This window comes from Elephantulus edwardii, unplaced genomic scaffold (assembly GCF_000299155.1).
Source record: "Elephantulus edwardii isolate Elephantulus edwardi_28Jun2011 unplaced genomic scaffold, EleEdw1.0 scaffold00080, whole genome shotgun sequence".
Lineage (NCBI taxonomy): Eukaryota > Metazoa > Chordata > Mammalia > Macroscelidea > Macroscelididae > Elephantulus > Elephantulus edwardii.
In genome coordinates, this window is record NW_006399830.1 from 5,791,218 (window position 1) to 5,817,953 (window position 26,736).

At 48.1% G+C, this 26,736-nt stretch overlaps 1 protein-coding gene across 2 annotated transcripts in view; it reads left to right on the plus strand.

The window, feature by feature from the left end:
* Window positions 1-26,736, plus strand: part of TRRAP (transformation/transcription domain-associated protein) — an 89,949-nt gene that overhangs the window by 5,508 nt on the left and 57,705 nt on the right. For both annotated transcript variants that reach the window (XM_006889633.1, XM_006889632.1), the window contains exons 6-21: window positions 2,650-2,706; window positions 3,612-3,737; window positions 5,037-5,114; window positions 5,311-5,399; window positions 8,258-8,354; window positions 9,308-9,446; window positions 12,929-13,007; window positions 15,087-15,321; window positions 16,423-16,789; window positions 16,878-16,975; window positions 17,495-17,689; window positions 19,380-19,571; window positions 20,520-20,685; window positions 23,212-23,468; window positions 24,150-24,350; window positions 25,844-25,995. In XM_006889633.1, the coding sequence (XP_006889695.1) occupies window positions 2,650-2,706; window positions 3,612-3,737; window positions 5,037-5,114; window positions 5,311-5,399; window positions 8,258-8,354; window positions 9,308-9,446; window positions 12,929-13,007; window positions 15,087-15,321; window positions 16,423-16,789; window positions 16,878-16,975; window positions 17,495-17,689; window positions 19,380-19,571; window positions 20,520-20,685; window positions 23,212-23,468; window positions 24,150-24,350; window positions 25,844-25,995 (2,528 nt within the window). The remainder of the gene's footprint in view (window positions 1-2,649; window positions 2,707-3,611; window positions 3,738-5,036; window positions 5,115-5,310; window positions 5,400-8,257; window positions 8,355-9,307; window positions 9,447-12,928; window positions 13,008-15,086; window positions 15,322-16,422; window positions 16,790-16,877; window positions 16,976-17,494; window positions 17,690-19,379; window positions 19,572-20,519; window positions 20,686-23,211; window positions 23,469-24,149; window positions 24,351-25,843; window positions 25,996-26,736) is intronic.

Genomic DNA, 26,736 nt, shown 5'->3' on the forward strand with positions numbered 1-26,736 from the left:
TATAATAGATTGTGGAAACCATTGATAAATATAATTAATAATGATAATGTCTAATTTGGCCCTTACTGTAGATAATAAATTTTAGATAAATTGTTTATGGATTTAACCTTGTCTTTGTGTGTGTACGTTTATTATAAAAATAGAATAGTATTTGCCAATTATCAATTTTTATGTATGACTTAAATATATGTATTTTGTAAATGTGTAGTTTTTTACATATTATATAGATGCATTTTTATTGTAAAAATAGAACAGTATTTGCCAGTGACTATTTTTTTTATGGGTAGAATTTAGTAATACCTACTAAATTAATCATATTGTACAATGGTGACTTATAATTGTTGCCAAATTTCCCATCGCCGTGAGCAGGTGCTCTATGTTTCCTGAACAGTAATGTGACTTTTTTGGGGGACTAAGTGTATGGCTGTTTTGTGTAATGTGCTGGGTAGTTGAAGTATATTGACCAGCCACTCCAGTAGCCAGCCCTGGTTGTCAGGAGACTCCTGACATTTTCTGTTACTCGAGGGCTAAGACGAAGGTTCTGGAGCCTGAGCTGGGTTTGTGTCTCAGCTCTGCCCTTTGCAGTTCAGGAACTGGCACTGGGTGAGCACCTCACCCTTTGGAGCCTCCCCGTGAAATTGGGACAATCACAGTAGATCTCAGAAGTTTGCTGAAAGAGGAAAATTTAAAGTTCTCTGTTCACTCATGGACATCTGCATAGTAAGCAGTAAGCATGCAGTGTTATCCATGATTAAAATATGTTCTCAGTGATAAATAGCTGTTGCTGGTTATTTGGAAATTCAATAAAAGCATAAAAACAGAATAGAGTTTCTACTGCCTTCAAGTCAGTATTTAATGTCTTGGTGTCTCCCTTGTTTTTCCTTCACTTGATGTGGATACTTATTGTCTGCATAAGTACCAATACCCTAGAGAATACTTTATATCTGATTGTTTCTCTTCACATTCCATGTGAGCAGTTTTCCAGTTGTAAAAAAAAAAAGAATTAATTTTGAGTACTTGAATAGTGTTCTTTTTTTTTTTATTGTATTGTTTTTACGTGTACCATCAAATCAGATCTGACTGGTACAGGAGGAGATTGCCCCCCTCCTTCTCCAGCAGCGCATCTGGTGGATTTGCACCATGTACCTCTGGGATTGCAGTGCAGCATCTTGCCACTAGGCCACCAGAGCTCCCTTTGAATAGTGTTCTTTTTTAAGTAGATAACCTTGCTTTTAGATGTTTAAGGGTATTCCCAAATTCTGATTTCATAATGACGATGGGTATCTCTGATGACAGCTCAAATTAATTGATAGGCTAAGTTTGTAGAGATTGTGTTGAAGGAGTTCCTGCTTGTAATATTTTTGTGAAGTGAAGGTTTACACAACGAACGAGGTCCCCGTTTAACAGCTTACACGGATTGTGCGGTGGCTTTGGTTACGGCTTTCCCATCGTGTCTGTTCTCATTCTCTCTACTCTGTTCTGTTTCCTTTGGTTATCTTCTCTTTCTTTCCTTGTTTTCTCATCTTAGTTTTTGGTAAACATTGATCTTCCAGTCTCATGCACTTGTTTATGGTGCACCTTCTTCTTCTTGTTGTTAGATGCTGGAGAGTACAAGTCATAATGACCCAGTGAAAACATCTGAACCCTGCCTTATCCTGGAGTTGATGACCTAATGTATTGATTGGCTGAAAGTTAACCTCTAGGAATGGTTTCACTTCTAGGTTGAAAAGGGCACTTGTCTTGGGGGTTCCTCCTGTCTCTGTCAGCCCGTTAAGTCTGGTCTGTGTAATGAGTTTGAATTTTGTTCTAACTGGGACCTTCTCTTGTGTCCTGATCCGAATAGCCATTAATGGTAGCTGGGCACCATCTAGTTCTTCTGACTCGGGTTAGAAGTTGTCGATTGTTGTGATGTGTCATCAAGTGGGAACTGACTCATAGTTGACCCTCCAGCCGGTTTTCAGAGGCCATAAATCGAATGGGAAGAAATTGCCCATCTTTCTCCCACAGAGTAGCTGGTGAAGATGGATTTGAACTGCGTGCCTTTGGGTTGCAGTGCAACTCCTTACCCTCTAGGCCACCATAGCTCTCCTTCGGGTTATAAATGGTAAAGATGTTGATGTTTTGGGCTCCTGACATTTGGTGAAGTTGACTTCCAGGGAGGTGTTAGTTTCAGGATTCTTCAGCAGTTTTAGAGTCTCCTCTCCGAGGTCCTCCCCAGTGTTGTGTATGGTTAATTTTTTAAAGGCAGAGAGTGATGTTTATTTCCGTTGCCATCTATGCTCTTTGTGAATTAGAAACTTGTTTTCTTGATAGCATTTTTTTTTAACATAACTCAGTTTTATTTCTCTTGTCAGCATTATTGGAATTTGTGTGTGTTCATGTCTGCTTTCCATTGGTATTTCAAGTCTGAAGTTTTCCTTATCTGTTCTGTGAGCTCTTTTTTCTTTTTTCTCTTTTTAATTTTTTTTCTCTTTTTTCTTCTTAAATAAATTTTTATTTTTTACTGGTTTGCTTACACAGGTCATATACATTGTTTTTTACATGTTCTATGAGCCCTTAAAATTAAAAAAAAATCAACAACACTTAAAATGTTCATTATTTAAGTATTTGCAACATATACTATAGTGAAAGTGTCTTTTTGCTTTCTAGATTCATCATTTTTTGGATTTTGTAAAACAAATATACAAAGAGCTTCCTAAAGTAGTGGTAAGTGATTTTATATTGCTAAAATTTATTAGTCACATTTATTACTTTCTCATTCCAGAGGAATTGGAACAGTTGGATTATTAGGAACATCTGAGTTGAAGGAGGAAGGGGGATGTTAATTTTAGCCTGGAGAATGCTTGTTGTTGTTGTGTGTTGTCTAGTCAGTCCCACCTCACAGTGAGCTGGAGGACAGTAGAATAGCCCGCCGGGGTTTCCATGGCTGTCAGACCTTTAAGGCACAGACTGCTTCATCCTTCCCCCATAGAGCAGCTGGTAGATTCGAACTGCTGACCTTTACATAAGCAGCCCAACACTTACCCCACAGCCACCATGATTCCTTGAACTCATGGAGTCGTAAATTTAAAGTAAAGCTGTCAGCAGTGTGAAATTTTCTTTTAAAAAGTGGGACCTTCTTTGGCCAGGGTTTTAAATTTTTCTTTTGTTGGAGGTGGCGAACGTTGGTCTTGTCATACCATTTTTTTTAATGGCCCTGTGTGAAAAGTGAGCCTTCGGTGGGTGTTGGGTTTGGATAGGTACAAGCCCTGGACCTTTCTGTACGGACTGGATATGAGAGAGCTGGCCCACCCCACAGGGTCGTGCACAAGGATGAGGTTTCTTTAAGCACCAGTTATGCATAATTAAGGCACTTTCCGGCATCAAGTTTTAGATGGGATTTGTCTTTTTGCTGCAAACGACTTCTTAATTATTTTTAATTGAGTGAAGATTTCCAAATCATACACTCACTCGTACACTTTTTATTTTGCAACATGAGTGGCCATTGATGAGTGTAATTAATTAAATACAATGTTTAACCAGGGAGTTTATGTATCACAGAACACGGGTGATGTATCAAGGGACAAGTATGACTGCAGGAAACACAGTGTCAGTCTCTTCTCTTCCCGCAGAACCGCTACTTCGAGAACCCTCAGGTGATCCCGGAGAACACGGTCCCCCCTCCTGAAATGGTGGGCATGATCACCACCATCGCGGTGAAGGTGAACCCGGAGCGAGAGGACAGCGAGACGAGGACGGTGCGTGGCCCCCGGCACTCGGCTCAGCTCTCCGGCTCCCCTGTACCTGGTGCAGAGGGCGGTGGCTTCCTTAGACCTCCGCAGTCCGTCCACAGTCAGGGGCCTTTGTGCTGAATGAACAGGCGTGTTCGCGTAGCCAGCCTGGACGTGACAAGGAGCTGTTTTCGCTTTGGGGCAGAGAAGCTCAGTGGTGATGGAAATCCAGATGAGCCCGTGGACAGAGCCGGCCAGGCCCAGGGCTGCTGCTGTGTTCTCACTTCTCAGTTGGCTGGTCCTAATGATGCCCTGTTACCTGCTGACTTCTTAAAAATGTTTTATTGCTGCTGTCGAGCACCCACAGCAGAACACACCCCCGTTCACCAATTTCTCCACACACGATGAGTTCACTGACGTCAGTAATACCTTTTGGGTTGACCTGTTGTTCTCATCTACCCTGGCACAGAGACCCCCCCCCCCCGTTAGCATAAGCCCACTGCTCCCTAAGATTCCTGTCGAACCTTTGATCCCATATAGATAGCCAGTGCCCTTGAGTTGATTCTAACTCACAGCAACCCTATGAGATAGAGTAGAACTGGCCCATGGGCTTTCCAGGGCCTTTAGAGAAGTAGACTGCCCCTGTCTTTCTCCTCAGGAACAACTGGTGGGTTTGAACTGCTAACCTTTATGTTTGCAACTCAAGCCTAAAGACCCTGTTCCATCAGGACTTCTCTCTCTATAGCTCTCTAAAAGCACATGGTGTGCAGACAGACATAACAAAGTCCTTTTAAAAGCTGTGTGCATTTGTATTTCGGAGCCTGTGGGGATGGGGTGTTTTGTGGGGCAGAGGGCACTGGAGTGACATCCCAGTGATTTGCTCAGTATCTAAAAAGCTGTCTCATGGTTACTAGTGACAGTGATGGCCTGTGGGTAACACAGTAAGCGTGCCGTCACACTGCTGTGATTTGTGAGATAAAGGTATTGTCAGCATCTGACTTTGCAGACTGTTTCCATTTCCAAACTACATTTTGCGTAAAGCTTCTAAAAGGATGCTGTTCATGTCACCACCTGTTGTTTTCTCCAGTAAATAAAATGATGTTAGGATTTCTGAAGTGGTTTGAATCGCTAAATTTGGACCAGTTTTCTTGTATTGCAAATTGGCCGAACACTTCCATTAAATTATACCCGTTTGGCTCTTTGTCTGCAGGTGTTTGCAAATGCGTGTCAGTGTTTGACAGGGTGTGTGGTGCTCAGTGGTGGGTTGTGCTTTGAACTGTTGTAGGTGTCACAGTGCTGACCCCGAGGTCTCTTTCTGTCTTGCAGCACTCCATCATCCCCAGAGGGTCACTGTCTCTGAAGGTTTTAGCAGAATTGCCCATCATTGTTGTTTTAATGTATCAGGTACGTCTACTGCTCATTGGTTTCTTGGGGTTTTCATAAAGCTTGTTCCCTGGCGGCGTCATTCGCGGTTAGCTTTCTGGTGGTCATGTACGAGGATATATTATGCTCACAATAGGCTCAAAGTTCCTTTGCTGTGCCCTGTTACTGTGCTCTAGCCAAATGTAAGTGTTTGACTATCTGATGTGTTTGCTTTTAGCTCTACAAGTTGAACATCCACAATGTGGTTGCTGAATTTGTGCCTTTAATCATGAATACTATTGCGATTCAGGTATCTGCACAAGCCAGGTAAGATTTCTCAGAGCAGCGACGAAGCTGGCCACCATGGTGTCATCTTTCCAAGTCAATGTGCACATTGTCTGTGGTTTTAAGACTTGATTTATGGATGATAAAATTTTGGTGAAAATATATGCGATTTTTGACACTTTGATTTTGTTTTTCCAATGATGATAACTATACAACGCTTTTATTATGAAAAGATGGAATCATATTTTAGTTTGGGGTCACTTGCTTGCCATACTCTAATGGCTTTTATGTTGCTATGATTCCTGGAAGTTAAAAGCCAGGTACCAGCAGGGTCACCCATGGTAGACAGTTTTCAGCAGAAATTCCAGACCAAGAAGTAGGGCTGACCATGCACTGCTGATGTAGCAGGCCCTTGAAAACTGAACAGTGGTGCAGTACTGTTAAGTATAGTGCCAGAAGATGCACAGGATAGAGCAAAGTTTTGATCTGTTGTTCCTAGGGTTACTGAGTTGTAGTTGACTTGATGGCACTTAAAAACAAAATCAGAAATGTCTTTGAGTATTGTGAGGTTCACTTTTCGGGGGCATTATATTTTCTAGGATACCCAAACCTTTCTCACTTTAAAGCTGTGTGTCTTGCAGTTGATTTTAGCACAGGTGCTAGAATGTTTCATTTCACCTGGCTTTGCTGTAAAAGGAGCAGATGTAATGTGGGAGTGGCTGAGTCTGACTTGTGCCCACTTCATAAAGGAAGAGTGTCTCCATCAATAATACCCGTAGCATCATACAAATAGCTCTGTGGTCAGACATGCCACCTCACATGCTCTTGCACTTAGGAATCATTGGTTCCAATGTTTGTTGCAGCTTGACTCACAGATTTTACTTCGAGTTGTGGGGTTTATTAGGGAATTAGGTTGGAAAGTGAGGGAGGCAAAGAATACCACAGAATGGAAGGCCAGGTTCAGTCCAGCTGTCCCAAACCAGATTAACAAGGAACAATTCCTCAGTTAGTTAAAAGTGCAGGTTCATAGAGCTCTGGTGGCCTAGTGGTGGGAAGCTGCACTGCAATCCCAGAGGTGCACGGTTCAAATCCACCAGATGCTGTGCTAGAGAAGGAGGGACAATCTCCTCCTGTACCGGTCAGATCCGATTTGATGGTACACACAGAAAAATAACAAAAAAATAAATAAATAAATTAAAAATAAAGTGCAGGTTCAGTTCAGCAACATAAATACAAGAAGCCTCTAGTTTCCTCAGTCATCTAGCAAACTTTATCTCAGAGCAGTTATAAGTCAGCTTTTCAATCATCTAATGAATAAAACCTTAAACTGTGACTCCGTCTCCAGGGTTCCTCTGGTTACACAGAGCCACAGTCTCTTCATCCTCTCTCCACCACTGTATTTCATTGTGTGGAAAGTGCTTTCTTATCTTGGTCCCACAGCTGTTGATGATTTGTAAGACCATACCCCCAGTGGGGGCTAATGCAGTGGATAGAAAAGCCTGTTTGCAAGGTTTCTGACACCACCTCTGCCCTCACCTGTCAGTCTGGATCTGAGCAGTTAGCTGGTGTCATCATCCTCTGGATCCTGTCAGTGAACCTGGCTGCTCCTGATTGGCAGCCTGTCAAGCTCCGAGCAGCTCGAGGGCACCGGAGGAGGAATAATTACTACCAGCACCCTGACCTCTGTCAGGGGTATACACCAAACCAGTGTCCTCACTAAAACTCGTGACTGGGTCGATCCTGCCTGGGTGTTCTGGGATTCACGTGGTAGTTGCTGTGGTATGGTCTGGAGGATGGTTTTGCTGATGACTTTTTTTTTCCCTATAATTATATTTTATTAATTTTCATAAACATTTACAGAGATTTTGGGCTTCCACTCATTCATTGTTGCACTATTCTCTCTACCCTCCTCCCAGTTTGTTCTTGTCCAAATGCCACAGTGCTTGTCAAAGCCAGTTCTGATTAATCTTCTTTGTCAGTGTGTCCTTTGCCATTCCCTATCACTCCTCCCTGAGAGAGACTTCACCCTGAGTCATAAGGGAAAGGGGATGGCGTATTCTCTTAGCTACTTCCTGCTGAAAAGGGACGCTGTGCGTTTCAGGGTGAAGATCTTCTCTCACTACTCTAAAGGGCCCCTTTGGCAGTAGGAAACACATAGACTATTATGGAGATTGATTTTGGGATTTAGATGCACTCTTATTGATTGTGCTTGGCCGTACATGTTCATATCGTTGAAGATGTATCATGGGGGTGTTGCAACCTAGAAGACACAAATTTGACTAACAAGTTATAAGTACATGAGTCAAAAATTATGGAAAAGTAAAAGAGAAGATTCTTTCATTGTTTTACAAACCCTCCCCCAGGTCCCCTTCACCATGTAGCCCTCGCTCTAGTGTCCTGTGATGACAGAAATACCCAGTTATATATCTCTTTTAAACAGTTTTCTCCCTCCTCTGTTTCAGTGCAGTATACATTATTGAACCCATCTTACTCAGTCTCTCCCCAACCCCAAGGACAGTCCCATTCTACAACAGTGGCATCATGTAATATTTGTCCTTTTGTAACTGGGATATTTCACTCAGCATAATGTTCTCCAGAGTCAACCATTTTGAATAATATTGCATGAGTTCCTTGTTTTTTAATGCAGCATAGTATTCCATTGTGCGAATATACCACAGCTTATCTAGCCATTCGTTTGTTGATGGTTTGCTGATGACTTTGAAACCTTCTGCACTATCTGGGACTGCTGTCAAGTGTTGGTGTCCATGCTGTTGTAGCCACTTTGTTGCAGTTCCTGTACCTTGTATTTGTTTCACCCACAGAGTTGTATTTGTTTCACCCACAGAGTATGTGAGTATGTACACTAATGTTGTGATTTTGTTTTTTCCTTTCTCATTCAGGCAACATAAGCTCTATAACAAGGAGTTATATGCTGACTTCATTGCTGCTCAGATTAAAACATTGTCATTTTTAGCCTATATCATCAGAATTTACCAGGTAGGCTCATTTTTTGTGATGGAAGTTGAGTCGTGAGGTGACCTTTTCGTGCACTCAAATTTGCCTTTTGTGCGAATGCCGTTCTGTGACTTGACAGCTGTATACGGTTGGCTGACCCTTTCTGCCACCAGCAGAGTTCCTGTGTATGTTAGTCAGTCATGTCGTCCTCTTGTCAAACCGCAAAACCAGTACAGCTGTCGAGTCCTTTCAAGCTCAGGAACCACGTGTGACGGAGGAGACCTGCCCTGTGGGGTTTCCACAGCTGTAACCTTTACGGGAGCAGGTCACCAAGGCTTTCTCCAATGGAGCTGCTGGTGGCTTCGAACCACCAAACTCTGTTAGCAGCTGAGTCCTTAATCACTGCACCAACACAGCTTCTGCCTCTGATTCGTGCTTAGACCTTTTTGCGAGATGGTTATAAGTGTACCTGGTGTTATTTATTACTTCTGTTAAAGAAAGAATAACTTTTTTCAGGTATTGCACTCTCTCTTGTGCTCAGTAATCTTTATTTACTGTTAAAAAGGTGGAAAATATCGACACCAAGAGAATAGCTATAATCCCACCACGGGAGAGTAAATACTGCTTTGAGCAGGGTTCTAGTGTAGATAGCGGATGCCTTTCTGGTGTGGCTGTGTGCATACAGTGTACTGGACACACCCACACATACTTCACACAGTCTGTTAGGCCTCTGGCTGTGCAGGGTCCTGTGCACCATGTCCAGTTTTCCTGGAATTATTACACGACTGACTGTTGTATACTGTCAAGTTGGAACCGACTTACGGGCGACCCTCCAGCGTCTTGTCAGAGGCTGTAAATGACACAGGAGCTGATGGCATCTTGCTCCCGCAGAACAGCCAGGGGATTCAAACCGCCTGCCTGTAAAGCTTCTAAGATGGGCTTTTCATGCCCTGTACCAGTGAACGTAACAGTCGTTTTAACGTTTGTGTTTTCAGGAGCTGGTGACCAAGTACTCTCAGCAGATGGTGAAAGGGATGCTGCAGCTGCTTTCCAATTGCCCAGCGGAGACCGCGCATTTAAGGAAGGAGCTGCTGATTGCTGCAAAGCACATTCTCACGACGGAGCTGCGGAACCGTACGTCCTCCTCCTGAACGCCTGCTCGGGTCCCGTTGTCATCGCTCGCAGGGGTCGGGGGGTTAGCTGACGGGTGTGCGCAATCATCAGCCCGTTCACGTATTTAACCCCACGTGCGTCCTTTCTGCTTCTCTCCCTGCATCCCTCTCCCTGCCTGCCTTTGTATCTCTGTGCCTCTTCCCTCGGATCCCGGGGGCTCCTGTAGCTTCTCTCAGTCTCACGGTTCACGGGCTGATGTCTTTACCGCAGATCATCTTCCCAGGGTTTCTCACCGTTTTCTGCCTTTGACTGCCTCTTGCCGTTCCAAACGGCCCTTGACTCGCTCTCTTCCTGGCATCAGTCTTTCAAAGAAAACAGGGTTGTTGTGTTTGGGTTTTTTTGCCTTTCCATCTTTATCTTCGTGGTGTGAAAATGATGGCTTGGCTCTGTTTTTATGTCCAAGGCTGGTCCTTGCTTTCGTTTCAGTGCTGCTCTCTGCAGCCTTGTGCCAGAACGTTGGGTTGAAGTTACACAGCCGCTGTTTGGAGGTGACCATGCTGCCCCCCTCAGTATGAAATGCTTCATTGGCTGTTGATTTGTACATTAGAGCACATAACAGGACTGAGCCCAGATTACCTTACAGAGTTGCTGAACATGAATCATGTCGTTTGAATGTTTACACACAGCGTTGTCGGGCCTTATTAAGAGGATTCTGACCTGGCGGTTCCCTGTGATGGAGGAGATCGGTTCTGTGCGGTTTTCTCAGTAACTGTCTTCACAGAACAGATCATCAGGTGTTTCCTACACAAAGCTGTGGGGGGGACTTGAACCGCCACCGTTTTGGTTGGCAGCTGAGTGCTTACCCATTGTGCCTCCAGTTAATACAGTAGCCTCCAGATAGCTCTGTGCTGTTAAAACACAAGCTGTAGCATGGTGAAGGCACACAGATACAACTGGAAGGAATGTAAACCCTTCAAACCTTTCAGTTGATAGTAATACGTACCCCAAAGTGTGTAGAGGAAACAAGTGATCGCACCAAAACTCAGAGCAAACGCCTGCATCAGCTCCTGGTGGCTGGGAAGTGGGGCCACCAGTCCTGGAGGAGCTCTCAGGCCCCTTCTTGGTCACAGCACCCCCAACCTCGAGTACACCCACAGCTCCCTTTGGTCCTGTGAGGCTGAATTCAACCTTTAGGAGCTTTGTTAAACCACTTTACTGGTTGCCTTTAAAAAGTCTTTTCATGCTTATTTAAATGGCAGTTTATCAGAAGGCGGAAATAATTCTTAGGACTTAGATACCAGGATTACATCTCAAAATCTTTTTTTTTAAAAAAAGTCTTAAAGAAGCAGTTAAGAAACCACATTAAATATGAACTTCATCCATTGCCATTGAGTCAGTTCTGACCCACAGAGTAAAACTGACCCTTGGGGTCTCCAGGGCTGTAGGTCTTTGCTCACACTGTCACCTCTTTCTCCCATGGGGTCAAACCACAGTCCTGTTTGTTGGGTAGCAGCTGAGAGTTTAACCACTTTCTCCCCAGGGTTCCTAAATGTTAAGTACAGCTCTCAGAACATAACAGATTTATGTGTATAGGTGGAAACACACACCCTTAGCTTTTCACATCGCCTGACTCTGGCCTTTGAAGTGACTGTCAAGTCGTAAACCATTTGTACTGCCTCTTAAAGCAGCAGTTTGAAACCTGCTTGTTAACGGAATTGCCCATTTTCTGAGACTCTGGTTCACATGGAGGTTCTGGAGAGCCGTGCTGCTTCCTCTGCCTCTGCCTGCTGCTCGTGGCTTCTCTGGCCCCTGGCGTTTTGCCGTCTGTGCTCTCTTGTTCCTTCTGCCTGTTTCCATGGAGCCAGTCGAGGCGCATTCCTCCCTGGGACAGCAGCGAGGGCTGCTGGATGCTTCCCTCACCTGGCGTGTCCTCCTGCGCTGCCTCGTGTCTGGTGTGCTGTTAGGTGCCGTGGAGTAAACACTGACGCACAGCGACCCTGTGAACAACAGAACAAAATCCTGCCCAGTCCTCCTCCGCCCTCACAGCCTGCTGTGTCCGAGCCCATTGCCGGTGCCCCTGTCGGCCCATTGCATGAAGGGTCTTCCTCCTGTTCTCCGACCTCCGCTTTACCAAACCTGAGGTCCTTCTCCAGGGCCCCGCCCCTCCGGATAATGTGCCCGAGGTTAACCAAAAATGCACAGTGTGACGTGTCAGTAGTCAGATTTCTTCACAGCTTTGACCTTCGTTAGATGTTTACTGGGGAAGAGCTGTGCTTTGAGTTACTGAAACTGATTATATGTCAGGCTGGTTCTGGAATCTCAGTGCCCGTTGGCACATCTGTGGCCTGGGTGACAGAAGTATAGAGGTGGAGCCCCAGAAAGTGCATGTTGCCCCTGTCTGTCAGCACAGCCCCAGGTATGTAAAGTGTCAGGGGGGTTACCAGCTGCCCCTTTCCCATCAGGCCTGTGGGGCAGCGAGCGGGGAGGTGGTGATGGTCATAAATACAAAATCCGAGGGAGAGAGAGGAGTCCAGTGAGCTTCCATTTAGTCTCATCCCGGTACTCAGAACCATAACCCAGGATCCACCTGTGAGCCCACTAGAGTGGTTCCCAAACCTTTGTAACGTATCTATGATAAAACAATCTGTTTCTTCATTATTATTAACAATCAAACAATAAAGGCTATTACCATTTTGTTGATTTCGACCCAAAGTAACCCTGTTGGACAGGGAAGGACTGCCCCGTGGGGTCCGTCCCCAAGGATGTCGGCCTTTTCAGAAGCAGAGTGCCACCTCGTTCTCTGGAGCCAGCTGGTGGGTCCAAACCATCAACCTTTCAGTTGGCTAAGTGCTTAACCACTGTGCCACCAACGCTCCTTGAAGAAAAGAGAGTCTGAAGAGTAGAGAAAGGAGGACTTGGGAGAGAGTCCCCTTCGTCAGGGAAGACTGCACGAGCAGTGCGGCTTTTTACCAGAACCAAGCCCACTGTTGTCAGGTCACTTCAGTGACCTTACAGGGTTCCCAGGGTTAAGTGACCAGACGGTTCCCAGGACTACATGTGCATCTTTACGAAAAGAGGCTGTTTCATTGTTCTCCCACAGAACAGCTGGTGGCTTTGAACTGCTGACCTTTATGTTAGTGTCTCAACACTTAGCCTGCGGCACCACCAAAGCTCATTGATGGCTTTTAAAGGCAGGGAGATGGGTCAGAAGGTACCTCCAGTTTAGGTGCTGGGGAAGCAAGTTCTCCGTTGGGACACAAAGCTCGCTTTTTCTTGATTTGTGGCCTGGCGCCAGAGGTTGTCCTGGCCACACTTGGACAGCAGGTGCCTTGTGTGGCTCAGCGAAGTCGGTGCCAGCCAGACTCAGCGTGTTCTCTGTCCAGTCCTCTCTGCCGGTTAAAACCATGATTCCCTGGCTGACGGCGGACCTCCCTCCATAAGAGCCCTGTTACGGCTTTTTCTTTGCGCCTGGTTCTGCTCATGTGTGTGTGTTTGTATTGCAGAGTTCATCCCTTGCATGGACAAGCTGTTTGATGAGTCCATCCTCATTGGTTCAGGATACACGGCTCGGGAGACCCTGCGGTATGTGATTCCAGCCCAGTCTCTCTAGTCACCCAGACACCAGGGCTGCAGTTGGTGTTCTGAGGGTTTTAGCACAAGGTGTCTTGGGCCTTTATTTCTGGCTGAATTAATAAGGGCAGGGATTTCTAGGGAGGTTTGCCTGTGCCTTTCCATAGAGGGAAAGGCGAGATGTTGCTCTGACTTAAATTGCAAGTAGAATGTCCTTTTACTTTCAACAGCTTTTGTGCAGTCACACTCACACACACACACACACACGCGCGCGCGTTGTTGATTGCCTTTGAATCAAGCACGACACATAGTGAGTGACCCTATATAAATATATAATTTGACATGTCAAGAAGAAACAAGGAAAAAACCTTACAGTTTTACATAAAGAGATCAAATGGCTGGTGAAGACTTTGGTGTATTTTCTTCTCATCGTTGTTTCTTAGGATTTTTGAAAAAGAAAACATCTTTATGATTGTATTCACTTTTTTTAAAGGAAAAAGCAAGTATTTTACTGTTTTTTTACTACCTAAAATGAAAGCGCATGAATAATTTTTTTATTCCACTAGGGTGATAGGGAGCCTGGGTAAGGGATATGCTGCCACCTCAAAGGCACCCGGTTCGAATCCACCAGTTGCTCCACAGGAGTAAGCTGGGCCGTCTCCTCCTGAGAGATTTATTGCCTGTGAGAACCCGCTGGAGGCTCAGCTAGGAGTCAGTTTCGACTCAGCAGCATATAACAGCAACAGTAGGGAAAGTGAGATGGTCTTTTGGGAAATTTGCAGACTGTTCTCGATGTAGGTCTTGCAGATATTAAGTAGAATGACCTTCATAATGTAGGATGGACCCTGACAGGGGGCTGGACTTTAGATCGTCTCATCCCTGGGAGCTCGGTGCTGTCTAGGCCGGTGTGTGATCAAAACCCATTCACTCATCTCGTGTCTCTATTCTCACTGCCCCACTTCAGACACATGAGCATCTGTCTCTCCCTCACCCTGTGTCCTGTCCTTCCCATTACTGACCCGCCTCAGGCCCTCTGTCTCCTGCCACCCCGCTCACTGACCTGCCTCAAGTTCTCTGTCCTCTTTGACACTTAAGAGGACACCTTGTCCCCTGCCACTCCCCTCACTGACCTGCCTTGAACCCTCTGTCCTCTGCCGTTCCTAGTCCACTCTGGGCTTCACCCACCTCAGAACCTTTATCTTGTTTCCTTCACCTGGAGGAGCTTCCTCTGCTATGGCCTCAGGGTCACCTTTCAAGGACATTCCCGGCACCTTATTGAAATGAAAAGTAAACAACCTAAATTTAAAAAAAGGAAGAAGAAAAAAAAGAAAAAAAAAGTAGTCTTCTAGGGGATCTCTGGTGGCCTAGTGGCAAGGAGCTGCAGCTGCAATCCCAGAGGCGCACGGTTTGAATCCACCAGATGCTCTGCCGGGGAAGGAGGGGCAATCTCCTGTACCAGTCAGATCTGATTTGACGGTACACTCACACAAAAATAATAAAATTTAAAAAAAAAAAAGTAGTCTTCCCTGCCATCTCACCCACGTACCTTTTTTCGCGCTTCCCTTATCAGTGGATATCATTTCTGACTCATGTCTGTCTGCTGTAAATAAGCTTCCTGAGGGACAAGGCCTCTGTGTGGTTCTCTGTGGGGTGTTTAGCGTCTCTCCCGTGTCTGGCATGTGTCTAGATAATCCGTGACGGGTCATAGGTAATTAGTCCACGCGGAAGGACTTCTCATGTCTCTATGAAATGGTCAGGGGCAGAGTGTTAACTGGCATATGCTCCTTAGTTTTGAGCAACAGAACCTGCTCAGTGGGTGATCAAGCTGGTCATTGGTTCTCTAGGTGAACTGTGTTTTGGCATCTGCAGGAAATGAACTTGACGTAGAAAGTACAGCTGGAAACAGGAAAGTCAGACCCAAGCCATTGAAGCACTTGGCTAGGGGGCAGGAACCCTGAGAACTGGGGTACTCACAGTGCGTCCCCAGCGGCCACACTGCTGCAGGAGTGGTGTCCAGGGCAGAGTGACATCAGTGGGGAAGGGGGCCACTCGGGCTGGGAGCAGGCCCGCTCACCGTGTCTCTGTCCACAGGCCTCTGGCCTACAGCACGCTGGCCGACCTGGTCCACCACGTGCGCCAGCACCTGCCCCTGGGAGACCTCTCCCTGGCCGTCCAGCTCTTCGCCAAGAACATCGACGACGAGTCCCTGCCCAGCAGCATCCAAACCATGTCCTGCAAGCTCCTCCTGAACCTGGTGGACTGCATCCGCTCCAAGAGCGAGCAGGAGAGCGGCAACGGCAGGGACGTCCTCATGCGCATGCTCGAGGTACGGGAAGCTTCCGGAAGCTCCGGCGCGGGTTCTAGAATGTTCCCCAGTGCTGGGACCGCAGCTGCTCTGTGTGCCTCGTCCCCGGGTGACTGGGCGAGGCTGTGTCGGCGAGTTCACGACCGGGCTGCCCGCAGCTGACAAGCACCAATTACCAATACAGGGGCTCACCCTCTCAGCTCCCTCCCTCACTGGCCCACGGCCCTTAAACGGGGTGCTCCATCTCTTCACTAGTTATTGATAATTGTAGCATCTGCCCCTGTTTATCGGGGGTCAAGTAAGTAACCCACAAAACTGATAACTGAGTTGCTGGCCGGATGTGGGGATCCAGCAGCTCTCTGAGTCCCGACAGTTCTGGAGAGACCCTCAGCCGGGGGTCTGCAGAAGGAACGGTTCATTCAGTTCCTCAGTTCCACCCGTCATGGTTTCAAATCTCCACTCTGCTCTCCAGGCATTGCCATCTCGCCCTTCGTGAGTGTGTGTGTGTGTGTGGGGGGCTGGTGTTACTCACTATGGTGACTTTGGGGAGACTGGGGAGAAATGGACGCTTTTCCCTGGTGCCTACACTTCGTCTCCAGAGCAGCTGTGGGGGCGGAGTCCTGAGGGGCTATGCTGTCAGCACAAAGGCAGCGTCTCTGGTTGGAATCCACCTTCTCCAGAGGAAGGTGGGCGGTCTCCTCCCGTGTGACTCCATGGCCTTCGCAGCCCGCTGCACGGTCAGCTGTGAGTCAGATCTGACTCCACAGCGTGGAGGCTTTAGGGGTTTTATAATTAATCACAGACAGCTGTGGTGATGTCACATGGCCTTATGTGTAGGCATCAGGCTGCTAACTGTGAGGTTGACAGTTCTAATCTGCCAGTGGCTCTGATGGAGAAAGATGGGCAGTTCTCTCTCATAAGACTTCCAGAGGCGGGTTTGGTGTGCACTTTACCTGGTGCAGAGGAGGTGCTGGGACGTGGCCCGCCCCCCGCCTCTTGTTAGAACAAGGTCCCGCATGTCAGCAGGTTGGCACAGTGAGGGTTTCTTTCTCTCACCTGGGGTCGCCAGCCCTCTTGCTGAGGTGCGATCTTACTGTCCCCTTTGCGTCCTGTCCCTGCCAGGTGTTTGTGCTCAAGTTCCACACCATCGCCCGCTACCAGCTCTCTGCCATCTTTAAGAAGTGCAAGCCGCAGTCGGAGCTCGGGGCCGTGGAAGCCTCGCTGCCCGGGGTGCCCACCGCCCCCGCCGCGCCGGGCCCTGCCCCCTCCCCAGCCCCGGTTCCAACGCCTGCCCCGCCCCCACCCCCACCTCCTACCCCTGCCACCCCCGTGACCCCCGCGCCGGTGCCCCCCTTCGAGAAGCAAGGCGAGAAGGACAAGGAAGACAAACAGACCTTCCAGGTGACGGACTGCCGGAGCCTGGTGAAGACCTTGGTCTGCGGGGTGAAGACCATCACGTGGGGCATCACGTCGTGCAAGGCACCTGGTGGTAATTCTCTCTCGGCTCTAGTCGTTGGTGTGAAACCTGGGGGAGGTGGAGGTGGTCGGGTTGAGTTAACCTATGGTCTCTCTTTCAGAAGCTCAGTTCATTCCCAACAAGCAGCTGCAGCCCAAAGAGACTCAGATTTACATAAAACTTGTGAAATACGCAATGCAGGCGTTGGATATTTACCAGGTAAGGCCACGCCGGGTGTGCCAAGCACCTCTCCGAATGAAGGGCTGGTGGTGGGACGGGCCTCCTACCTGTGCGCTCTACACCTGGCCCAGGGCTGCGTCTCCAGGTTTGCGTTTGTCCTTACGAGCTCATTTGTGGTTTGGGGGAGGTTGGGTGGGGGATTGTGGAAATGGAACACGGGCAGTTAGAAGGTTTGTAGTGGTGGTGGTGGTGTAGTTTTATACAGTTTAGTCAGAATTGACTCAGCTGACCCTCCAGTGGGCTCTGACGCATCATTTAGCTCGGGGAGTTTGCCCGTCTTTCTCCCATTAAGTTTCTATAAGAGATTGTTTTTAAAACCTTCCAAAATTTAGGAGGGAAAAAGCCACTGCTGTTAATTCTGAGAGACTAGAGGTTTTGCTGCTCTGGGAGTCCTGCAGCTGTTTGATGCTCTTTAAAGACTATGACAGGTACCTGAATATGCCCTGGGATCGGTTCAGAGTTCACCACAAAGGACCTTTTCCTTCCCCTCCTGCACAGGTCCAGATAGCAGGAAACGGACAGACCTACATCCGCGTTGCAAACTGCCAGACGGTGCGCATGAAAGAGGAGAAGGAGGTGCTGGAGCACTTTGCAGGGGTGTTCACCATGATGAACCCCTTGACCTTCAAGGAGATCTTCCAGACCACGGTCCCCTACATGGTAGAGCGAATCTCCAAAAACTACGCCCTGCAGGTAGCATTTCTCAAATCGGCATTTATATACTCTGAATATTACACATTCTGAATGTCTGCGTTCAGGTGTTGGTGCTGATACTACATTTATTTGAAGGGTGTTTGTTTAGTAACGCTCCTGGGAATGTAGTTGTAAAGCAAAATTGAGAGAACCGTCAGGTCACGGTGTTAATAAGGAAAAGAGAGATTTCAAAAGATCAGGACGCTTTGGGCCTTTTTCTGTGATTCAAACCGTCCTCCCGTCTTTGAGTCACTTCCCACCAAGGTGACCCTCTGTTGGGGTTTTGTTTTGTTTTGTTTTTCTCCATTGGGATTTGAAAGCTGTAAATCTTAGCAGACAACTCCATCTTTCTCCTGTGGAACAGCTGGTGGATTCGAACTGCCAACCTTTTCGTTAACAAGCCACACCTCCCACAGGGCTCATTTCTGTGGTAGTGGACATTAATAATGTGATAACTACAAGCTTTAATTGGGTTTTTTGTTTGGGTGTTTTGTGGGGTTTTTCCCTCCTTTTATTGTGTTTTAAGTGAAAGTTTACAAATCATGTTGGGTTTTTCATGTAATCATATCTCCTTTGAAGTCCCTCAACCAAATGGATTGACACGGTGACTGCTGCAGTGGGATCTTGTCTACCAGGAAGTGTGAGGATGGCACAGGATAGAACAGGGTTCAGATCTTTTGTTCACAGGGTCGCTACGAGTCCTACTTGATTCATCGGCACCTAACAACAAAACACAACAAAGATTTTGTTTTACAGCATTAATTATAATTAGTTAAGGTAAGTAATACAGGGAGCTCTAGTGGCCTAGTGGTAAGGAGCATCCCTGCCAACAACCCAAAGGACTGTGGTTCAAATCTACCATCTTCACGGGAGAAGGATGAAGCTTTAAGTCTCCTCTAGTGTGATGTCCTGCCTCTGAAAACTCTCTAAGAGGGTCAGCTACGGGTCAGCTGACAGCACATGACAACAAGAATCCATAATGAACCTCTTCTCCCAGCTTGATAAGTGTTTACATATTGACAGGCTCTACGGAGCCCTGGTGGCCTGGGCCAGCATGCTGTACCACTAACCTAAAGGTTATGCCATCTCCAGTGGTTCGAGTCCCCCAGCAGCTCCTAGGAAGAAAGATGGGTGGTCTCCTGTTAAAGTTCTTTTGGTTGGTTTTTTTTAAAATTTTTTTTATTTTTTAAATTTTATTTCATTGTTTTTTGTGTGTACCGTCAAATAAGATCTGACTGATACAGGAGGAGATTGTTCCTCCTTCTCCAGCAGAGCATCTGGTGGATTTGAACCGTGTACCTCCGAGATTGCAGTGCAGCTTCTTGCCACTAGGCCACCAGAGCTCGCCTCCTGTTAAAGTTTAAAACCTCAGAAACCCTACTGAGGATCGCTCTGATTCAAAACTGACTCAGTTCAGTGGTCTGGAATTTAGTTTCTGGCTTCCAGGCTTGTGGATGAAAGACCAGATGAAAGCTCTGTTAAGCTCTTTAAGTTGCTTGAACTAAATAAATACTCAGTTCAGTCCATGCTGAGTAAGTAGTGCCACTTCCCCCTTCCTCTGATGGAAGTTTAAAATTCTTACAGTGACAAGTTCGGTTAGATGTATTTTGGGGGGAAAAATCATTGCTTTATCATAAAGCTGTATTGGAGAAGAGGTTCTTTTTGTCACGTGCTTGCCTTGTTTTGACAGATTGTTGCCAATTCCTTCTTGGCGAATCCGACTACCTCCGCTCTGTTTGCTACCATCCTGGTGGAGTATCTCCTGGAGCGCCTGCCGGAGATGGGCTCCAACGTGGAGCTGTCCAACCTGTACCTCAAGCTCTTCAAGTTGGTCTTTGGCTCTGTCTCCCTCTTTGCAGCTGAAAATGAGCAAATGCTGAAGGTAAAGCTTGTGTAGAACCGTTGGGCTGTGCCGTGTGCTGTTGCTGGGGGCCCATGGAGCCAGGGCCAATTTGGCAGCCCCAGAAAATTGTTTCAGAGGGGTTCTGTTGTTGCTCAGTCCATTTTTGCTTTTGAACAGCAACACATTTTATAAAGTTCTCTTTGCCTTAATAAATCTTTGCAGTAAATATAACATGAATTTGCAGAAAACAGTCATGTGTTTCTAAGCAGAGGGTAGATTATCTGATAGTTTAAAATGAAAAAGTGAAATGTTTTTGTGGTTGGGAATATAAGATGTAATGAATATTATTTTGAGGTAAAGCGTTGTTAAGTTTTGCCACCAGTAGTCTGTCTTTCGTGTGAGTGTACCGTCAAATCAGATCTGACTGGTACAGGAGGAGATTGTCCCGCCTTTTCCAGCAGAGCATCTGGTGGATTCGAACCGTGAGCCTCTGGGAGTAGTCTGTCTTTCTTAAATGCCAAAAACATCATTTTCCTGATCATGTCAATGAAATAAGAGGACAACTTCCTTATTTTGAAAAAAACAAAATTTGAGGCTACAGGAGAGAAGGGGGACCGCCTTCACGTGCAGGTTGCTGGCTAACAGTGCCAGGCATCCTCTGTCTGCCCTCTTCAGTATTTTATTGTTGTTGTGTGTGTTCATATGCCTCATCCTTTTTTTAACATACTGTCACCAGTGTAGCTGGAGAGGAACCAGCCCAGCGAGCTGGTGCAAACCCACGTGTCTGTTAAGAGAAACCATTTGAGTCTAGTGACATGGTTCAGCCTGGTAAAAGCTAGAACATTCTTGGTTCCTTCGCTTTTCCACTTAGGAGAACTCCCCCCGCATTAGCTTTCGAGCCGGTGGGGCCTGAGGGAACCCCTGAAGGTATGTCTTGGGGGCACCCCTCGTCCCCAGCCCCCTAACCTGCCCTTCCTCCCGGCACAGCCTCACCTGCACAAGATTGTCAACAGTTCCATGGAGTTGGCACAGACCGCCAAGGAGCCCTACAACTACTTCCTGTTGCTGCGAGCACTGTTCCGCTCCATCGGGGGAGGCAGCCACGACCTCCTGTATCAGGAGTTCCTGCCTCTCCTCCCGAACCTCCTGCAAGGTGGGGCCTCGTGGTGTCCTGGGTGCACGTGCCCGGGGGTGGGGTGGGGTGGGGAGTGGTGGTGGTGTCAGCGTCTGTCCTTGGGGGTGGACCTGTGCAAAGGGGAGGATTTGTGTGCATGCCTGCCAGCCCCTCTGGTTCACTGCTGGCATGGCTGGGGTGGCCCTGCTCTTCCTGACTCCCGAGTTGAGTGGACATGGGAGGTTGTCGTTACCTAGTGAGAATGTGACTGCATTTTGTCGCACTTGGTGTTTTAGAGTTTCCAAGAGAAACAGAAGCACTGAGAGGTGTGTTAAAATCTTGAGAGATTGATTTACTTTAAGGATTGGCTCGCTCACTTGTAGACAAATGTTTTGTGCTGTTGAGTCGAAAACTGACTCATAGCTGACCCTCCAGCAGATTTTCAGAAATAGTTAAATGCACAGGAGGAGATTGCCCATCTTTCTTCCACAGAGAGAGCAGTTGGTGGAATCGAACTGTGTGCTTTTGGGATTGCAGCACGTTTTATTACCACTCAGCCGCTGGCCAGTCCGCATATGTAGGTTGGGAGACAGGCTGGAGACGTCTACCAGTTTGTGTTCCAGGACCTGTAGTTCAGGCAAAGGGGAGAGAGCAGCGTCTCAGGAAGGAGGAGGGGTGTGTGTGGGCAGGTCCCTGGGTCCCTCAGATCACTGAATGTCTGGAGGAGCTCTGAACTGGGGGATTACGTTATGGAAGATGATTATGTTATAGTCAAACCTGTCACATACGGTACCTTGTTAGAGGAGGAAAGTTTGAATATTTTCCACTGAGAAGGTGATAAACGGTGGTTAAGGCTGCACGCTGTCAGAGCTGGAAGACTTTCAAGAACCAGAACCCAAAGGCGAGCTCGTCAGTACTGGCTCTCTGTGACAGGTCCCCGTATGGGACAGCAGGTGCTCTAGGGTCGGCCAGACCAGTGGGAACCACCCATAGGTATAACCTGTCACCTTAGTGTTTCAAAGATCAGGAAGCCCTAGGTTGGAGGAGAAGGAGAAGAAAAGCAAGTTTATAAAGCCGATTTCTTCCTAGTTTATATTTTAATTTAGTCTCTCATCTCCACAACAGAATGGTATATAACTCTTGTATAATTAGGGCTGCTTTAAGATGGACAGTAGAAGGGGCCCTGGAGTCCATTGACTCTTGCTGCTGATTGATTGATTGTAAATTCCTTAAAGAGAAATTGCTTATAACATAGTTCTTGCTTTTTTTTTTTTTAAACATTTTGTGTGTGTGTACTCGAATCTGACTGGTACAAGGAGGAAATTGCCACTCCTTCTCCAGGAGAGCATCTGGTGGATTTGAACTGTGTACCTCTAGAATTGCAGTGCACCTTCTTGCCACTAGGCCACCAGAGCTCCCTTAAATTGTTTATAACATAGTATGTCCCGTGGGCACCTGGGAAATACTCAAACTTGGTGTGTGCACGGTGGCACCCAGGCCACCACGGATGGTGCTGTGTGCCAGATCAAGGTCCGCTTCCCTGTACCCCGTCTCCAGTTCTGCCCCCATCTCCCCACCCTCTAACTTCTTCCTCCTGCTTGCTCTCTGCTGCCCCCAAGCTATTTGTCCCATGTCATTTTGTTTGAGCCAGTGCCCTTCTGAGGCCCTGGCCGCCAGCACTCTTGTAAGCCCTCTGGCCCTCTGGGTTCTGAGCCCGGCTCTGCCCGGTGATGCCTGCTTCCCTGCAGCCCTGGTATTCTGCTGCATGTGCTGTGCCAGGTGCTCTGGGCCCTCACCTTTCTGGGTCCCTTATTTGACATGTCTCAGTACATACGTGATAACTCTGCATGAACTTTCTAAAAAGAACCCTTCCTTCTTTCCTTGAGTAACAATGTAAACAAAAACGAACCTGAAAAGTTTACTTTGGACCAGACCATCATTTACACAAATAACACACATAGTAAAGCTTTTACAAACCTCCCAGCCTCTTCAAAACATTCATTTCCTGGGCGCATGAAAAATGTCATAGGTTGGTGAGCTCTGGTGGCCTAGTGGCAGGAAACTGTACTGCAATCCCAGAGGTGCACGGTTCAAATCCACCAGATGCTCTGCTGAAGAAGGAGGAACAATCGCCTCCTGTACCAGTCAGATCCAATTTGACGGTACACATATAAAAAATAAAAAAAAATTAAAAAAATGTTATAGGTGCACGTGCATTATATGTGGGCACGTTAGAGAGGAGGAAAACAACCCCACTTTAACAGAGGTAAGGCTGCCAGTGTATACTCGAAGGGACCCTTTTGAAGACTTACATATAACATTGAAAGCTCACTAGTAGTCTGTCATCCTGAGTCTAAGGGCATAATGTTACCATTTAAATTATAATCGGTGATGATCGTGTGCGGCCCGCTGCCTACATTGTGACAGAACAGAGCAGTCACGGGAGGTGTAGCCGGGGTGGCCTGCCGCGAGGGGAAGCGGCGCCTTCCTTCACTGACCCTGGACGTGCACGGGTGGGCTGCCTGTGGCGGTGCCCCCTCCCGACAGCCTCCACGCCCCTCGCAGGACTGAACATGCTGCAGAGCGGCCTGCACAAACAGCACATGAAGGACCTGTTTGTGGAGCTGTGTCTCACGGTGCCCGTGCGGCTGAGCTCGCTCCTGCCCTACCTGCCCATGCTCATGGACCCGCTGGTGTCCGCGCTCAATGGCTCCCAGACCTTGGTCAGCCAGGGCCTGCGGACTCTGGAGCTGTGCGTGGACAACCTGCAGCCGGACTTCCTCTACGACCACATCCAGCCCGTCCGCGCTGAGCTCATGCAGGTGGGTCGGTGGGCGTCCCACGCTCTTCTCCCCATGGTGCTGACCCATAGAGGTGGGCCCCCTCGATCAGGGCTGGGTCTACAAGGTGAGCCCCCAGAATCAGTGCTGGGCCTTTGAGTTGGACCCTCCTTGACTTTGTGTTGTGCTTTTGAGGTGGGCCCCCAGTTTCAGTGCTGGACCCTGGAAGTGTGAACAGGGCCTCAATGTGAGTCCTCCGGCTCATGGCTAGGGATACAAATGAGCTTGTTTGCAGCGTCCACCTCTCACCCAGAGGGCATTTGCAGGGGTCACCAGTGAGGCGAGTCTGCGGAGTCACAGCTTTTGCAGGCCGGGGTTATGGTGACCAGACCAGAGCCCTGTATGAGGTGCCTGTGTGGTCTCTCTCGTGATGACGGACCCAAAACTCTGGGCACTTCCTCTCTGTCCTCTGTTGGTGTTACAGGACTGCTTTGGGAGCAGGGAGGGGATGCCTGTTAGTCACTTTTGAAAAGTCGTGGCATCTTTCTGGACAGGTTACAGGGCTTGAGTTCTGTTCTCCCCACCTTGGGGAATCTGCGTTTGAGGGACAGTGGTGGGAAGGAGGACTCTGGACAAGGAGCCCGTTCACGTTTTGACGTTTGGCCTGTGAGCCCCATGCAGCATCACCTGCTTGGGGTGCACTGACCAGGGTCTCACCCCCAGGCCCTGTGGCGTACGCTGAGGAACCCCGCAGACAGCATCTCCCATGTGGCCTACCGTGTCCTCGGCAAGTTTGGCGGCAGCAACCGGAAGATGCTGAAGGAGTCCCAGAAGCTGCACTACGTGGTGACGGAAGTCCAGGGACCGAGTATCACGGTGGAGTTTTCGGATTGTAAAGCTTCCCTCCAGCTCCCGATGGAGAAGGTGTGCAAGGCAGTTTTGGGGTGCTTCTTAAGAAGGCTGACTGTGGTATCTTCTTGAGTAGTGGATGTCCCTTTGTAAATGTGTAGTTGTAAACAGTGCATTTTTTAGGAGGGGCTTTCTGACTCGTTATAGAACAAGCTCTTTTGGGGTTCAGCTTGGCTCCAGGGGTGCTGTGGTAGTACCAGGACGCCGGTGGAGGGGTGTTGCCCTGAAGACCTGTGTCCCTTGACCATTCTAGCTCCCCTCCTGAGACCTGTACGTCCTGCTGTTCAGTCCTCTTCTCGAATGTCCCTCAGATCCAGTGTCCGTTCCATCTCCCGGTGCCCTTCTCCACCAACCCACAGCAGACGGGTTGATGACAGCCCCCAATGGGTTTTGTCTTTATACGAGGACATGCCTGTCGTCCTACTGAAGCGGCTGGTGCATTGGAAGTGCCCACTGTTTTGGTTGGCAGTCCCGCCTGCTGCCACAGGGCTCCAACCTGTTAGAATTCCCGACTTCCTGTGTAATAGGCCGTGTCCTGAGCATCCTGCGGGAGCGTTCAGCTGCTGCCTTTGCTGTGTCGTTGTTGACAGAACCCTGTTCTCCGCTGTTGACCTTGTTGGTCCCGCTCCTAGTCAGTTTCCTGCATGGCGGCGTTTTATTTCACGTGACCTGGTCTCTGTGGTTGAATCTCGTTTCCCCCCATGTTGTCAGGAGCGTTTTCTCCACGTTGTGTTAAACCTTCCCCCACCCACCTCATCACCACCCCATCCCCTGCAGTGAACAGAAACATACACCCCCATGCCACACCTCCCACCTTTGTAATTCAGTGATGTTAATTACATTTTTTCATACTGTGCCCCCATTATAACCATTTCCAGAATATTCTACCCCCATTAACAGAAACACAATGCCCGTTAAACAGAGACTTCTGGTACCTGTTGATTATCTTTGTTGTCAGCTGCTGTGGGGTTGCCTAGACTCACCGTGTTAACAGATCTGACCATTGCCCTGTCGTCTGTGCCATCCCCACCGTCTCTGATGTGCTGCGCTGTGGCAGTCACTGTGCCGTCTTGTTGAGAATCGCCTTTTCTTTCTCTGACCCTCCGCCTTTCTCAGCATGGTGTTCTTTTCTGAGGCCTGCTCCCTCCTGACAACATGCTGAAAGCGTGTGGGATGAGGTTTGGCCATCCTTGCCTCTAAGGAGCAGCCCAGTGGTGACTTCTCCCGGGCGGCCCTGCTTGCTGGCTCCTCCACATTTGTCCATTTCACATAATTGCAGTTAGAACACTGTCCGGTGGCGGACTCATTTTGCTCAGTGCGGTGTTCTTCACGTGCGTCCCTGTTACAGCGTGGGCAGCAGGACTCCCCGTCTCTTTACGGCTGGGAAGTACTCCTGCACAGTAATCCACGTGCCTGCTGATAGACACCAGTGGTTTCTACCTTTGGGCTGGGGCTGCGGTGGAGCCCTGGTGTTTCTGTGTCCACTCACTGCTCTTTGTGACGCGCAGGCCATCGAAACCGCTCTGGACTGCCTGAAGAGTGCCAACACCGAGCCCTACTACCGGCGGCAGGCGTGGGAGGTCATCAAGTGCTTCCTGGTGGCCATGATGAGCCTGGAGGACAATAAGCACGCGCTCTACCAGCTCCTGGCACACCCCAAGTAGGTGCTGGCCCCTCAGCGCTGGCCACAGAGGGCCTGCCGTGTCTGAGGGCTGGGGGCCGTGCATCACGTCAGGCACTTGGTTTGCCTGCTCCTGCTTCTCTTGGCTTTTTAGAGAATTCATTCTTGTCTCACTTACAACCTAAGAAGGCTGGGTAGGAGTGTGGTAGAGGAAGTGTTCAAGCTGAGAGCAAATAACCTCCCACCTCGAGTTGTCACTCTGGTGACAGCTGACTTGGGATCGAGGTTGGGGTTGTTGGTAAGAATAGAATGTTAAGTTGGGGGCAGGGCACAGGAAGGGGACATTTGTACATGGGAGGTTGGAGAGGTCTCCGATTTGTGGGTGACACAGCGCGGGATCCCAGTGGACATGAGTGTGTTTCATTGAGAGAATATACTCCTAACCCCAGTGTGTGGGAATAGGGCTGCGCTCCGCAGGGCTTCAGCGGCTGACTTTTCAGCCGTAGATCTTTTTCTTCTGAAATGTCTCTGGGTGTACTTGAACCTCCGACCTTTCGGTTAGCAGCTAAACATCATCCAGGAATTCCAGTCCCGTACGCTCACTGGTGGTAAATGCTTCATCAGTTATATCCACAGTCCACTTGAGTCTCTTCTCAGGGTGGTTTTTTGGTGTCTATCACAGTGCCACTGCTGGTGGGATAATGAATTACTCCTTAGGCTTGGCTGCTTAATTAACAAAGATCTAAACGATACATCTGCTTTTCTTTTTTATTTTTTTTC